At 42.0% G+C, this 16,505-nt stretch overlaps 1 protein-coding gene across 4 annotated transcripts in view; it reads right to left on the bottom strand.

Annotated features, from left to right (window-relative positions):
- The window catches only part of LOC149318202 (AP-1 complex subunit sigma-3), an 88,517-nt gene that overhangs the window by 54,574 nt on the left and 17,438 nt on the right, over positions 1–16,505 (bottom strand). Inside the window, exons 1-5 of one of the 4 annotated variants that reach the window (XM_089507742.1) lie at positions 15,025–16,134; positions 12,533–12,711; positions 10,267–10,375; positions 7,934–8,071; positions 684–1,121 (exon numbers count right to left, since the gene is read on the bottom strand). In XM_089507742.1, coding sequence (XP_089363868.1) covers positions 1,065–1,121; positions 7,934–8,071; positions 10,267–10,375; positions 12,533–12,702 — 474 coding nt within the window. In that variant the 5' untranslated portion in view covers positions 12,703–12,711; positions 15,025–16,134 and the 3' untranslated portion in view covers positions 684–1,064. Of the gene's footprint in view, positions 1–683; positions 1,122–7,933; positions 8,072–10,266; positions 10,376–12,532; positions 12,712–15,024; positions 16,135–16,505 lie in introns of those variants that run through there. The other 3 variants (XM_089507741.1, XM_089507743.1, XM_089507744.1) reach the window with 3 other exon arrangements.

Here is a 16,505-nt window from a genome sequence, read left to right as displayed (position 1 = left end):
TACCAAAATCCCATTAAATATAATGGTGTAGTAAAATAGCATCCTTTATATAAATTAGCAAAATCAAAGTTTGCTTTTTGGAAATATTTTCAAGCCGTGGATGATTGAATCCATAGATAAATAATCCTTTGATGCAGAGGGCTGACTGTATGTGCAAATACTGGAATGAATGGGTGTAGCAAAATATAACAGGCTGACCCCAGTGTTGAGAAAAGTAAGCTTGTGTTGTGAGTGTGTTTAAGTGTTGTAATGTATTACCATTATTGATAGAAACAGCTGAACATATAACACAGTTAAGTTTGTTATTTGAAATAGTAACCTGTCTTCAAAGCAATCTAAATTGAGAGAGCCATCAGGCAGACCCAGCAACATCAGGGACAGCCTGAAGGAAGAGGCCCCTCCCTCCTCAACTGTCATCTCGGCCTCAGAGGGAGCCATCAGGCAGACCCAGCAACATCAGGGACTGCCCAAAGGACGAGACTTCTCCCTCCTTTAACTGTCACATTGTATTTTGTATTGTATTGCAATTTTTTACTGTACACCGCTATGATCATTGCAGAATAGCGGTCTATAAATAAAATGTATTATTATTATTATTATTATTATTATTATTAAATAACAGAATCCATCACCTCTTTGAAGATTTTTGACAATTTTTATTAATCAAGAAAAATGATCACCTTCAAAATAAATGGCTCTTTTTTTTTACAAAATTATACTGAATTGGTGAGAAACTGACCCAAAGTCATATAAATATATTCTTCTAGTATCAATTGCATAGAATTAAAAAAAAACTGGAGGATAAGAGTTGCCTTAAAAAAATGAACATTCAATCTGGACAGCCAAAAAATGTCTGATTAAATTATAAATACTTCATATAAAATATAGTACACATAAGTTGTTATGCATGTGGTGCTGTGGCTGGCCTTCATCTTAAATATTGCATAGACATATTTCTTTAGAACATTCTGGGAAGAGGAGATGTTCCATTTCTTAAATAAAATTCAGTGCCTAGGAACAGGCAGATTGTACATGTATCCTCCTATCGTTGATGTAGCTTCTAGTTAAAATGCAGGCTTGTTCATGTATTCTTCCATTGTCTGCAACAAAGAGAAATTGAGCTATTAACTTTCTTATTACAAATTACATGTGGACTTCATAATGCAGTGGGAGGGAATTGATTCAATATCAAGAGATGCCTTGGAAACTATGAGAATCCAGGGGGCTGAAACTAATTTACAGAATGAACAGAATTTACAAGAAGGCTATAAAACCAACTGTCATCTTAACAGTTCATTTCCCCATACTGGTAGGATATTTAAGATTTTAAGCACCATTATTTCCAAATGATCAAAATCCCAATTTACTCATATCTTAATCCTCATCCAGGCACACAGGACCTCTTAATACCCTAGAATCACAATTTGGTGCAGAATTCACACATAATTGGCCAACAAAGTGGACATTTTACCAACAGAAGTGGGCATTTTTACTTACAAAGTGAACATTGTATACAATTGTCACACGAAGAGTTCTAAGCAATATCTCTAAGTTTTAGAAATCCACCATGTAGCTTTGGTTGTTTTGTTTTATTGTAAAGACAGAAAAAACAGTTGAGACAAAAAAAAATGTTTATACCAAATCTGTTACATTTTGCCTCTGGGGCACAGTTTAGCCCCACACAATGTAATGTATTTGGATTAAAATCTGTCCATGCCATTTTCTGGATGAATCATGATGCAGAGATGCTGGTGTGGATGCCTGAATGAAAAATAATTTATTGTGTTGCTTAATATGCTTTTAGTCTGTTTAAATTATTCCCTGTTGTTTTAAATTTTGAATTGTTTTAAAATGTTGGAATTGATTTTATTTGTATGATGCCCTGAAATATAATGATACAAGGTGATCTATAAATACTTTAATCAATATTTTTTTAAAAGCAACACTTGGAGAAATTCTGTCATTCAGGACATTTTTACACTACACAGTTATAGGAGTATGATTCTACTTTAACTGCTTTAACTATGTCCTATGGAATCCTGAAACTGGTAGTTAGGTCAGATTCACCAAAGGAAATCTCTGGTTGAGAATTCTAAATGCCCTTCTGAGGGGGACTTTTCATCCCCCAGGAGAAATAAAAAGACCACGCCTGGTGAATCAAGCATCCAAATTTATTTAGGGGAAAAAAATAATTCGATCTCCACCTTGATAGACCAAAATCTGAGATAAGCCATGAGCTCTTACATTCTAATACAGTTTATCAAGTCACAACTGCAAAGTGCATGTGATGGGAAATTTCATGAAGCTAACAAATTGAATAGAACATTTTTAGGCATCAGTTGTCTTTTGTAAGGTAAACCATGTAGTTTTTTGCTACATAACCTATCCTCCAGTTTTTTGGAGTTGTAGCATAACAAAATATGTTATGTTCTCAACTGGTTTAGATCTTGTCAGACAGATCTTTTGCAGTGGTCACAGGTGGTCAGACTTCGTCCTCTGTTCCCTTATCTGTTGGAGTTCCCCAGGGCTCTGTTCTGGGTCCCCTTCTGTTTTCTCTCTACACACTGTCCTTAGGTAAACTCATTAGCTCTTTTGGTTTTTCCTACCATCTGTACGCCAATGACACCCAGCTGTATCTTTCCACCCCTGACCTTTCTCCAAGGCTTGAACAGCAAGATTCATCTTGTCTCACAGCTGTCTTGCAGTGGATGCACCATCGGTGTTTGAAGCTCAACATGTCCAAGACAGAGCTTCTTGTCTTTCCTCTTAAGTCCACCCTCCAACACTCCTTTTCTGTCTCTGTGGACAACATTTCTATTCAACCAGTTCAGCAAGCCCATAGTCTTGGTTTTATCTTTGATTCTTCTCTGTCATGTATCCCTCAGATCCAGACCACAGCCAAGGCTTGTAGATTCTTTTTATACAACATTGCCAAAATCCGACCATATCTCTCCGGCCCCACCGGCCAAGATTCTGGTCCATGCCCTAGTGGTATCATGACTTGATTTCTGTAACATCCTCCTGGCTGGGCTTCCTCTTTCCCACCTCTGTCCTTTAATTTCTGTCCAGCATTCAGCTGCAGGCATTATCATATCCGTCCACCGCTCTGACCACATCTCTCCTTTGTTGGCATCCCTTCACTGGCTCCCCTTCCCTTTCCATATTCTGTATAAGCTCCTGCTGTTGACGTTTAAAGTCCTCCATGGGCTGGCCCCTCCTTATTTATTAGATCTTCTTTCTCCTCACCTTCCCACTCCAGCCCTCCATTCTGGTAGTCAAGGTCTGCTGTCTCAGCCCAGGATTTTCTCTGCCCCATCTTGGATTTGCCCCTTTTCACTTGCTGCCCCTCACTCCTGGAACCTTCTTCCCCCACATCAAGGGTCATCACTTCGTTAACCAGCTTCAAATCGGAGTTGAAGACCATCCTGTTCAGAGAAGCATTCCCAGGCATTGCGTGATTATCATTTACTATTTGATGTTCTTTTTTGTTGCCTGTTTTATTGAACCATTTCCTGTATTGCTATGCATTTTAATAATTTAATAATTTGTTTTATTTATATACCGTTATTCCAAAGATCATAGCGGTGAACAGCAAGTAAGCTAATTAGCAAGTAAGCTAATTTGCCCCCAACAGTCTGGGTACTCATTTTAGCAACCTCAGGATGCAAGCCTGAGTCAAGCTTGGGCCCTTTTGCTGGTCTTGAACCAGCAAAAGGGCCCAAACTTGACTCAGGCTTGCATTTTATATGTATTATCCTATTATTTCTTAGATTGTATGCCATAGGCAGGTTTACTCTTATATATTTATTGTTTTTATATACAGAGCTGTTTAAATCTACAGCGCTATATAAATAAATACATTTAATAATAATAATAATAATAATAATAATAATAATAAGTAACCTTCACAGCATCAACTTATTCCTTTAGAATCACAGAATCATAGAGTTGGAAGAGACCCCCAAGGGCCATCCAGGCCAACCTCATTTTGCCATGCAGGAATGCACAAGCAAAGTACTCATGACAGATAGTCATCCAGACTCTCTTTATAAGCATTCAAAGAAGGAGACTCTGCCAGTCCAGTTTGGCACTGGAAACTAGCCTGTAAATGAAGAGAATAGATAACTGTAGGACGCCACCCATGAGGATGGGATTAGAAAGTGTTGAAATGTGTGTAGTGTGCCTGAAAGTCTTTATCTTTGTTCAATCTATTGCTGATGGATTGTAGTCTACAGGTGAACTCCAATTCTGCTGTTTCTCTATCTAATCTACCTTTGTAGTTCTTTTGTTCAAGGAACACTGTTCTGAGGTCTGAGATAGAATGCCCAGGGAGACAGTCTATGAAAGCTCATGCTGCCATTTAGTCTTTCAGTCTCAAAGGTGCTACAAGATCTCTCTACAAACTGATTCTACAGACTAACACAGCTAAATCTTTGAGTTTGTAATAACAGTAGTCATTTCAGAGTGGTTTAGCAGTTTGAGCACTGGACTAGGACTCTGGAGACCAGGGTTTAAATTACCACTTGGTCATGGAAACCCAGTGAATTACTTTGGGCACATCATACTCTCTCAGTCTCTCAAACCCTTTCTGAACAAATCCTGCCAAGGAAACCTCATTATCAGTTCACCTTAGAGCCAGCATAAGTTGGAAACAGTTTGAAAGGTACACAACAAAAACAAAGTTTTAAGACTCAGAAAATTTGTTGGTTACTTTTTTGTCTTTGAAGAGAATGAAGTCATTCATCTACTCAGAACAAAAGGTTTGCCACATTTGTTTTGTTACTCTTGATGCTTAGATTCTGAGGAACAACCTTCTGTCTATACCCACAAATGCTGAAGTGGACATTGAGGACTTTAATTCCATGAAATGCATTGAAATTTCCATGGGTTCAGATAATACCCAAGAAATCATTCAAATGGTAGTTTTTAAAATCTTTACTCCTAGAAGAAGATTAAAACTATCATATGTAGGTTAGTATCCATTTGGTGGATTATGATGGACTAATTTGGACATACACAATCGCAGCTCACTTTTTTGGCTAGAACAAAGGTTGGAATTTACTACCAACTGCACAACATCTAAGATTGACCTCACTCCCCATATTTGTCAACTGTAGTCACCAAACCCATATAAGATACAGCTACAGTAATCTTCTGTCCAACCTTCCACCATCTTTTATCATCTGCAGCCCACTGATTGCAGCCACTTTCTGGTCAGTGGAGAGCAGGAGGGGCATTAGCATCCTATAGCTGGATGAAGAGAAATAACTTTATCTGCAAAGACCTCCAGGGGACCTCTAGAGGTCCCTGGATGCTTGTTGCTGTGTCCAGCTATTGGAAAATAGATGAGTGTTTGCTGCTCTTCCCACTCTCCACTGACCAGGAAATGCCTGGGTTCAGGGGAATATATCTGTTAAAAGATGGATTGGGCAGGTTAGATAGAAGATTATTGTAGCTGCATCTGATAACTATATCACCTAATGTAGGATCATGGCTATAGCTTTGAAATTGGGAGGTCTGATATGGCAGGATTATGGACACTGGGAAGTGGGGAATTCATTATTTATGCAATGCTTTTCAAATAAACAGTTCTCATGTTTCCTAACCTAAACACTTGTGAAAATTAAGATTTTTTAAAAAATATGATTCTCAAATCATTAATTAGTCATTGCATACAAAATGGGACCACCAGAGGGGGGTGTTTTGCTCACAGTTCAACACTGTCCTTTTATAAGAATCTAAGGAGCTTATCACAATAACAAATAAGCCGGTTTTACCTCTTCTGGCTTGAATTCAGGATCTGGGATACCCCTGGATGTTATCTTACCTAATACCGCTGATTTAGGTGGGATGCTGCCGCCCAGATGCATCCCAGGTCGAAGCCTCACTGAGCTGGCCAATTTTTGAAGTTGGAAGCTCCTCAACTTTGAAAAAGTGCTGGCTGAGTGAGGCTTCAACCTGGGATGCATCAGAGTGGCAGCATCCCATCTACATCAGTGGCGATTTAGGTATGATAACATCTGGGAGCATCCTGGATCCTGAATTGAAGCCGGAATCTAGTTCCAAATTTTCAGATGCTTCTATTAAAATCCTCAGATATTTCCCCCAATAATAGACATCCTAGAGCCCATAAAAAAGTCAACCGGTCTTGGGGTATAACCTTGAGCTTCAAAAGTATACTCATGTCATTTTGAGACCAATTCTATGACACTGTGTGTTCAGTTTACATTGATTTTTTAGAACAAGTCACAGTATACCTTATTTCTCAATGAAACATTCATACCTTCCTTGGCTACATATTGTCAGGGATACAGTCCAGAAAGCCATGGGTGTGGTTGTCAACAACTACTCTGGTCCTGTTGATGAGGCAGGGATGGGTGGGGGTAAAATAAGCCAAAGAAAAGGCTGCTGGCTAGATCCAAAATTGCCTGTTCAGAGATTTCTTTGCTCAGTTGTTCCTTGCAAGAACAAACCAGGTGCCAGTTTTGATACGGACAAGATATGGCTTAATGGACAGGGGCAAGTAAGTAACAGGATGTATTTACCTCAGGCCAAGAAGTATTGAGTGGTAGTGAATTTCACTCACAGGAAGGTACTTCACAGTTCCAGAGAGCCTATCTGGTCAAAATCATGGGGGAAAGGCTCTCTAGAGCCAGTTAGGCCCTTAATTGCCTGGCTCTGAGACATTTTAGGTGCCACAGGCAATCACTCAAGACACTCCACCAACAATGTTTGGCTTGGGAGAAGAAGACCCATCAGAGCCACATATCTGTGACTGGTTGGCTTAGTGGAAAGTACTGTTAGCTGCTTTGCCCACCTGAAGTTATTCTCTATAGCTCCTGTCTTACTTCAGAAGGCAGGCACCAATCATGAAGAAGACAAAGCAACGGTGTTATTTCTCACCCTTTTCATTCAAATGGTAAGCTTGGTTCTGGGCCATAGATACATTTATCTAATTTAGATTTAAATTTAAATTTAAAAAGCACTTCTAAATATGTTAAGCCTGGGCTACAGATAGTCTGACTTCAGCTTTGCTGGATGTATTTTGGACAGTCAAAAAGTTGAGGCAACCCTTCCTTTTGTCCTGTGCCATCCTTTATTCTTCCCTCTTATTTCTGGTTTTCAAGAAGAGGAAAAATATGGGCTGCATAATATTTCCTATTTATTGGTATATCTCATGGAAATGGGAGGACTTTAGATTCCGTTGAACTAAAGTTCCCAGATTTCAGGAACTTGTCCCTTTGCTCTAGTCCTCAGATCGAGGGGGCAGCAGCTCAGGGTAAAATCCATGCCTCGAAAATAACATGTATGTGAGCAGACACACACATTCCAAAGACATCTTTGGAATATACTGTGCACTGCTAGCTCTGGTGCAGATAGCTTTGGAATGGTTACTGCCTCCAACAGGTTCACTGGCCCATTCCTCCCCTTACTTCACTTCCTCCCTCACCTCTCAAATGTCACTAGGGACAAAATCAAGGTGTCCAAGTCTGGGCTCTGAAATCTCAAAGCCTGATATCCCAATCTAGCTATCCTACAGTGAATCCAGCTTCAATTGCCCCAAATTCCTTTCAAGATCTCTTACAACTTTACCAGGCTCCCCTTCTCTCCAGATATCATGATACCGCCAGCAGCAGGGCAGCAATGACAGATGAGCTTTCCACAGTGTGGGAGACATACCCATCCCCCCCTTGCCTGAAAACATTTCTCTTCATGGACAGAGAGGGAAGCCCATAGTGACCAACAGATGTCAGCTGGCATTTCATTTTCAGTGATTCGTTTTCATTTGTCTTTTGCACAGCTTTATAATTAATGGAGACTCTTCCCTATTTATTCTCGTATTCAAAGCACCTGACCTTCATGTTCTTCATTTTGTTGTGAAGGAGGAAATGAAATCTGATTTGACTTCCTCTTCTGTGGTCCTCTGCCTTACCTCTTGTAACATGTCAGCATCTTCTATTGCTTTCACTGCAGACTTTTTGGATGTTTCTTGGATTTCTCCTCCCATTAGAAACTCATCAAGAATAAAGTAGGCCTTTTCAAAATTGAAAATAATATCCAGCTCACATACCTAGTAAAGTTTACAGAAAGAAATATTCAGATGTGAAATGACAGCACTGGGTGTAGTAGGCTCATTACAAAACTGCTGCATGTGTGCACCCTTGTGGCAGACAATGAACAAGGGAAATGCAAGAGTGAATGTCATTAAGTTCAGGAACTTAAAGATGTAAAACAGCTTAAGGCACTATGTGACATTCCAACCACACTTTAACTCCTTAATTACATGTGGCAGAAAACAGATCCCACTAAAATCAGTGGGCTTTACTTATGAGCAGGCTAAAAGATGGTTGCACTGTACGCGATTCTCCTAGGACTATGTACTTACACACTTCAAACTCTCATGAATCTTGTAATTTCAAAGCAAAATTGACCAATGCAACAACACAAGAAGCAACATTCTTGGTTTAATGAAGACTAGAAGGGATGTATCAATAATACTAATACTAACACTAAGGCCTTGTCTGCACTGGCTAGGATACTCTAGGGACACCTGAAGTATCCTAGCCCCCCAGCTCCCTTGACCAGCTCCTGTTACCTTGGCCTCCATTTCTGCACCAGCCTGGCTGTCTGCACAGGCATCCCACTGAGCTGCCCATGCATCCACCACCACAGCCACAGGTTGTTCACTTCTAAGGTAAGAATGAAGTGCCCAGCAGTGGTCAAATGGCTGGGCACCTCATTCTGACCATGGAAAGAGTGACCCACAGTGGCAGTGAAAATATTGGGAGGCCCAGATGGACACCCATGGAGACAGCCATGGTGGCATGGGAATGGGGGCTCCAGACCTTCCAGGAAGATCTAGAGCAGAACATGCATGCTATTTAACTCAATTTTAAGGTTGGCATAGCCTGGTTCTGGTGTGGAACCTACCAAGCGTCATTTGGACTACTCACATCAGAAGTGGGATTTGGGGTGTGTGTTGTTCAAATAGGATGATGCCAGAATGGAGAGGGGGTTCTGATGGGACCTTTAGCCCATGCAGACAAAGCCCAAGAGATAAGGTAGTGGGTGTCTCTACATAGATTCCAGATGGTAGAATTTTCTGTTCACCTTCTGTTCTTGAGGCCCTTGAGGTCTCTTCCAACTCTATGGACCTTATCACACTAGCAAAATCCCATTCAGAAACGGGATCTAAATCAGATTTAAATTAGAAAAAAACTGCAAATGTAGGAAGTTTTTGACACAACATCCCTGCAAACGTGAAATAACGAAAAAATAAAGTGAACGTAAAGGGGACAAAAATGGCAGCTTTTTATTTTTGGAACTCCCCAAAAGTAAAAAGCTGCCATTTTTGTCCCTTTTACATTTGCTTTATTTTTGCGTTATTTCATGTTTGCAGGAAATTTCCCACATTTGCAGGTTTTTTTCTAATTTAAATCTGCTTTAGATCTTGTTTCTGAATGCGATTCTATGATTCAAGTTCTGTCAGCTGCCACCACCCATTAATGGCCTCCATAACATTCCGTGACTTAGTGGTCTATTTTGCACTTTTCCTGTCACTAACTTTGCAGTATAGCTCAATGGAAGGTGCCTCCATGAATATGGTGCCTTGTTAATGTAAGATGTGCTTGCTTAGACTAAAAGCTTCCCTTAAAAGGTCTCCTCTTTTCCACTCTCTGTTTGCATGCCTTTACTTGGTATCTGTGATTATATGATTCTCAGCTCCCTTGGGAAGAGAAGAAGTCTATGAAAAGTCAGAGGTGGGAAAAGGGCAAAATAAATGTATCAGTGACTTCCTACTAAGGCAATGATCTTAGGGGTATCCATTAGTGGGTGGTAGCAGAATTGGAGGAACCCCCCTCCTACTGAAGAGCAGAAAATGGGAAGAAAAACCTAGTGCCAGATTCAAGTTGAGAGAAGTTTTGAGAGAAAGTATTCCAGTGGTGGGCAGAACCAAAGGCTGAGACCAAAAATATCAACATATTCTAGTTTAAAGCTCTTGGTATCAGTAACTAAGCCTTAGGAGAGGCATTTTAACCTTTCAGTATGGGAAAATATGACACAAAAACATTGGAATACATTACATTTGGGTATTCATATGTTTTCCCCTTTCTCCCACAAACCTGCTATCCTAAAAAAAAAAAACATTCACAATGTATCTCAAGTCATTGTTGGGGGCAGAATAAACAACATTTGACATATCAAAAGGAAAAACAAAACAAAAAGACAGCTTTTTGTCATGCTTGGAGGGTGAGAGATACTTACATTTCCAAAATATCTGTCCAATAGTTCTACATAACGATGGACAACCTCTAGGGCCAAAAGTTCATTATCTTCATCTTCTATTGCACAGCAGAAATATAAACTAGCATACCTAAAATGTACAAGTGAAAAATATGAGACTATCTGGATAATATTAATGCTACTTAGGCCCTGTACAGATCAGCCTAAAAGGCCAGCCTGGGGGCAGGGTTAGGGCATATCGTCCTGACAATGCATGCCCGACTCTGCCCCTCAGGGCACCCTAACACCGTGTGCCACTCCAGATGGCGTACGGTGTCATGGTGCACCTCTGGCACTGTGTCCAGATGACATAGAGCTGAAGGAGTGCCTTACAGCTGCACTGCCATGGCTATGGCACCTTTTCGAGGGTGCAAAAAGGAGCCGCTTTTTGTGGCTCCTTTTTGTGCCTTCGAAAGGCTGGATCGGGGCCACGCCCCCGATCTGGCTGAAGAAGGGGCAGCTAGATGCCGCCCCTTCAGGGCTGTTTGTACAGTCCCATAGTGCTTGATTCTACGATTGGTTATCCTGAAAGAACCATTTTCCCCAATTGATTTATATATTATGAATGAATCTGAGAGGTGCACTTGATTAGTACTCGTGGCTTCTTTACCAGTGCTAATAAAAAACAACAACAACAAGAAGATAGGCATCATTTAAGATAGCCAGAGTTTAGAATTTAGTGCAATAATAAATAATGATAATGGAATCAAAAATAAATGCTTGTCTTTCCAGGCAGACTTCTCTCACTGCTGTGTGACCCCCTACTTGTCAAAGCCATAACCCTGTGTAACCTGTTCTGAGCCATGATTCTGCCTGAGACAAAATGCAAGCGCTGCATACAAAAGGTCTGGGGGCAAGGTTCCCTGACATCTCCAAAGAAGACTTGGGCGGGTTACACACCGCCAAAAAATACGTATTCCATATGTATTAGGGTTAGGAAGGGGCGGTGCTTCCGCACCCCCCTAACCCTAGTACGTATGGAATACGTACAATATGGCAGCGCCCCTTCCACATGGGGGCCGCCATATTGACGTAACGGATGCTCTGCGTCCGCACATGGCGCACCGGAAGTGACGCAGCGAGTGCGCCCTTTGGCACTTGCGGCGCCTCTTCCGGGGCCCGAGAAGGAGCGCGATTTCCGCGCTCCTTCTCTGCAGAGTCCGGGAGTCGCGCCGTTTAAAGGCTGCATCTCCCGGACGCTGCAAGCGGCAGCGGAGCCAGACCGCCGCTTTTTGGCGGTCTACAACCCGCCACGGAAACGTTTCTGAATAAAACTCTGGAGAGTTGCTCTCATTTAGTTCACACAAGAATCCCTTCACTTGCATTGGGACACATTTCCATGGCCTTGCTGGTGGTGTAGACTATTCTTAACTAAACAGACCAGTGGTCTTTTTGTAAGTACATTTCCTCATAAATAACAGTGCTAATTTTGATTCTATCCTGTAATAGAATATGTACAGACTAATTTTACAGGCACCTCATATTGGGGATCATCCTACACCACATATAATATAATGTGTAACTTGCTCTGTGTAGCTGTTCTGCTCATACTATAACCCCAATGCAAACAAGACACGGCCTTTGGGTGTGGGGAGCAGGGCTTGCCTACTCATACACAGGGATTTAACCTTATTCTGAATATCCAAACGGGACTATTCTTCCACTCATGGTCTTTATAAAGTTTTGAAATTAAGCCAGTAGATATCCAAAAGATGAAAAGATTAAGTGAAAGAATCTAGAGAAGTTCTAGTGCCCAAATTCCCATGAAATCACTAGAATTTGATCTCTTAATGAATATGCATTTATTTCACAAAACATGCTCTCTATGACAATTCTTTATTACATTTATTCCAATTAAATAATATAGAGCATCAAAATTTAAATAAAGTATCTGCATATTGGTATAGTATACATATGTTTCTTATGGGAGGTTGCCTTTAAATTATAGTAGTAGGTTTCAAGGAACACAGACATTCTTCAACAAATTGCTGTGGTTCCTGCTGCCTTTATCTTTCAGCAGTAAGTAATACAAGTATTTTCTGAATGTAACTGGCATTCATTTTGTTTGCCAGTTCATCCAGCCAAGGCAGACAAGCTAGTCTTGATTTATAATCAAGCTGTCTTTTACGACTATCAAGTTTCTCAGAAAAATAAAGAAATTATTTTGCACTTTGTGCCACTCCTCTAAAATCTCATTGGAAGGAAGGATCATTTATGTAAAAAGATGATTTACGAAAACTACCCACACCTTTTGTAAACAAGCTTAAGGTCTTTCCAGTCAACAAAGCTGCTCATTTTTTGATTGCGAGCCAGAACAATCTGCACAATTTCTCGAGTGATCTTCTTTCGCTCTTTTTCAGGCAGTGTAATAAACCACTTTTGAAGTCTTAATTTCCCTTGTCGGCTGAAGAGCAGCATAAAGCGTATCTGGAGTAAAACAAAACAACTCAATAATATGGAGACAAAGACAGAGATAGCTACCTCTCTTGAAAACTACCTTCATCTAAGGTCTGCCTTGGTGGGCATGCCCCTCCAGGTCAATGTAAGGTGGGCTGCATGTGAACCTCAGGGCCATTTTTGTGGTCCTTAAGCCTCCCTCCAGGCGCTCCAAAATGACCTCTATGGCACATGGAGGGCATGTCAACTGTTTGAAGGCCCTATGGGCTGGGACCTCCAGGAGTCAAAACAAAATTAGGAAAAACTAATTAAAAAATTAACCTCAAAATGTCCCATAAGGGGGCTTTTAAAAAGGGGTATAGTGTGAGTGATACCCTCCAGGTTTTCCCAGAGGGGGTTAATGTGGCTCCTAGTCTTCCAGAATTATCCATACCCGATGTAAGGCTTGACCATAGTTTAAGCCATAGCAAGTTTCAGTTTCCAAGCTCTTCCCTTTCTCCTCCTCTTTCTCCAGTGCAGTGACAAGGATTTTGCTTATGTTTTTCATGAATCACAGAATTCCCTGTTGTCTGAACTTGGAGATAGTGTGGTAAAGCTAGCTATGGCCCGGTACAAACGGACCCTAAACAACACCCTCATTACACGCTAGGGTTGCCTTGGGGCAGAGCGCCTACACACCCCACAACCCTAGTGCATCATAGCTGCACAGCGCCGTACAGATGGCACGTGTAGCGATGATGTCGCTGCTGTGCTGCATCCAAATGGAACAGTGCAGCAGCAATGTATATGTGCCACCCCAGGCTGCTTGTGGTGGCGCAAAAAGGAGCCGCTTTTTAGTGCTCCTTTTTTGCTATGCAGTGGCACCGCACAATTTGGTTGCTGTGGCGTTACTGCGCAGCAATGAAAGGCATCCCCAGCTTGCCCTTTTGGGCCCATTTGTACCGGGCCTATGGCTAGCAAGAATAACGTTCAAGTTCTGACCATGGATAGTGAGTCTACTTTGTTTACACTAAGCATAACTAAGATTAATCACCATTTAGTTTTCAGATGATATGTTAAACTGTGATTAAATCTAAAACAGAACTAGAAGTTCATCATCTCCTCTTTACAGTCATGGTGGTGGTGGTGGAGGAGGAGGAGGCAAGACTCCCTGCAAGTTCATGTGAGCCTGCCTCACTTCTTTCACCATGGTAAATGGGTTTGCAGGTTAGGTCAACCAGACCTGGATGAGGTTACACTACGCCAAAAGACTGTTCACAGCTTGCGGGTGCTTTTGGATCTATCACGTCAAATGACAGCTCAGATAGATGTGACAGCCAGGAATGCTTACTATAAGCTTTGGCTGTTATGCCAGCTATGCCCCTAAAGATGGAGCTGGAAGACCCAAAGATGGAAATGCAAGCACTGCTAACCTCAAGGCTGGATGTCTGAAAAGTGCTGAAATGTGTCTGTACTAAGTACAGAAACTCCAGTTGGTTTAAAAAATGGCAGCCAGATTGTACATCTAAAAGTAATTACATCACACCATTATTAAAATCACTCCACTTGCTGCCAATTAGTTTCTAGGTAATGTACAAATATGGTTTGGGTCCAGGTTACCCACAGCATCATCTTGTCCTATACAGGGCCGGCTCGTCCATATAGGCGAACTAGGCAGCTGCCTAGGGCGCCAACCTCTAGGACGCCAGAGAGAGAGAAAGAGAGAGAGTGGCTTTAGCCTGAGGATCATAGAATCAGGCAAGCAAAGCAGCCAGCAGCACTGCCAGCCTCTGAGTAGCAGGAAGAGAGAGCTGCTTGAAGCTGGAAGGAGGCAAGAAGTTTGCTGCACTCTGCAACTCCTGGGCTGCATCCACACTGGAGAATTAACCCAGTTTGACACTGCTTTACCTCTTTCTGGCTCAAGGCTATGGAATTCTGGGAGTTGGAGTGCCTCCCTTCTCCCTCCTTCCTTCTCTCTATCTTCTTTCCTTTCCCCTTCCTTCCTTCCTTCCCTCTTTCTTTTCTCCTGTCCCTCCCTCCTTCCCCCTTCCTTCTTGCCTTCCTTCCTTCTTTCCTACCTTTCCCCTTTCTTCCCTCTTCCTTCCTTCCTTCCCCCCTCCCTCCTTCTTCTCTTCGTTCCTTCCTTCCTCTCTCCCTCTCTCTCTCTCCAAGAGAGAGACTTGTTCAGGAAAGGCTTGCCATGGCCTTCCTCTGAGGCTGAGAGAGTGTGACTCCCCCAAAGTCACCCAGTGGGTTTCCATGGCCCCATTCCCCCCCCCCCCCCCATAACTACTTCTCCTTCCCAGACTTTGGCCCTATTCCTTCCCTATCCACCCACTTTTGCCTCCCTTCCCACTCACTCACCCTTTTCTCTGATTCCTAGACCCCATTGTTGTTGTTGTTGTTTGTTGCTGTGTGTCCTCAAGTCCTTTCTGCCTCCTGGCCACCCTCTCTTGGGGTTTCCTTGGCAAGGTTTGTTCAGAGTAGGCTCACCATGGCCTTCCTCTGAGGCTGAGAGAGTGTGATGCCTCCAGCTGGGATTTGAACCCAGAGCCATAATCCAGCGGTCAAACAACTAGTCCACACTGGCTCCAACAATCCACTTTAAAAGCTTGGTCTTCTTCCCAGGGTGTCCAGATGCCTTCACCGCAAAAGAAGGCACCACAAAATGGAAGACATTCAAGAAAAAGAGAGGACAGGACTCAAGAAAAGCTCAAAACACTCCTAGAAATGTAAATGCATGCTTCTTAGCCATGCTCAAAATGGAGGATGTTTTAGAAAACCTCATAGACAGAAGGTTGGAATGGAGGACATGTCCTGGAAGAGGAGGAGGTCTGCCCTGCCCTGAGGCAAACCTACCATGGGGTTTTCTTGGAAATATGAGTTCAGAGAAGCTTTGCCATGGCCTTCCTCTGAGGCTGAGAAAGTGTGGCTTGCCCACTCTTGGTGGTGTTATTGTTGTTGTTGTTATTATTATTAATATTATAGTTTATTTCTAAAGCACTGTAAATGGTGTGCCTACTCTGTGTCTTTTCTTTCTGACCCTGGAGCCATTCCCATCCTTGTTTCATAGGCTGCATCTACACTGCAGAAATAATTCAATTTGACACCGCTTTAACTGCCCTGGCTCCATGCTATGGAATCCTGGGATTTGGATTTTTGGAGGAGAATTCGCCTTCTCAGTCAGAGAGCAGTGGAGTCACAACAAACTACAAATCCCAGGGCTCCATAGCATGGAACCAGCAAGATGACCAGATGTCCTTTTTTTCTGGGGTATATTCTTACATTTCAGTCTTCTGTCCAGGAGGAATTCCCAAAATGTCCTCCCTTTTGAGCATCACTAAGAAGCATGAATTTATATTTATATGAGGGGCTTTAGCTTTTACTTAGTCATGTCCTCCATTTTACTTGAAAGGCCTACAGTTTTCAGTGCCTTGTCCTCCTTTGCAGTTAGGACAGCCGGTCACTGTGAGAGCCAAGGGCACCTAACGTGGTGTCAAACTGCATTAATTCTGCAGTGTGGCAGCAGCCCTGGTCCTCTCACCTGGTGACCCTACTGGTTTTCTTCTCTTTCTTGTGACACCCTTTTCTGCCCCTTGGGTGAAGATTTTTAGTTTTTAGGGTCATAGATGGACCACTACTACCCCACAAATTCAAGGGGATGGGATCCAGAATTTTCCCACATCATTAGAATGAGTAATGCTTCCATCTTGCAAAAAGGAATATGTATGAATTAGTCTCCATTCCAAATATCTCAGCAATAAAAAAAGTCTTGAACCTGTATAAACCTAATTGGCTTTTTGACTAATTTTCAATACTGTGACGAGAGATTGGAACCTAAGTTT

Source organism: Sceloporus occidentalis, unplaced genomic scaffold (genome assembly GCF_023333645.1).
Source record: "Sceloporus occidentalis isolate IW3139 unplaced genomic scaffold, rSceOcc1.0.p SCAF_2, whole genome shotgun sequence".
Taxonomy (NCBI): Eukaryota; Metazoa; Chordata; class Lepidosauria; order Squamata; family Phrynosomatidae; genus Sceloporus; species Sceloporus occidentalis.
Note: the sequence above shows the minus strand (reverse complement) of the source record. Positions and strands in the feature narration are given on the sequence as shown.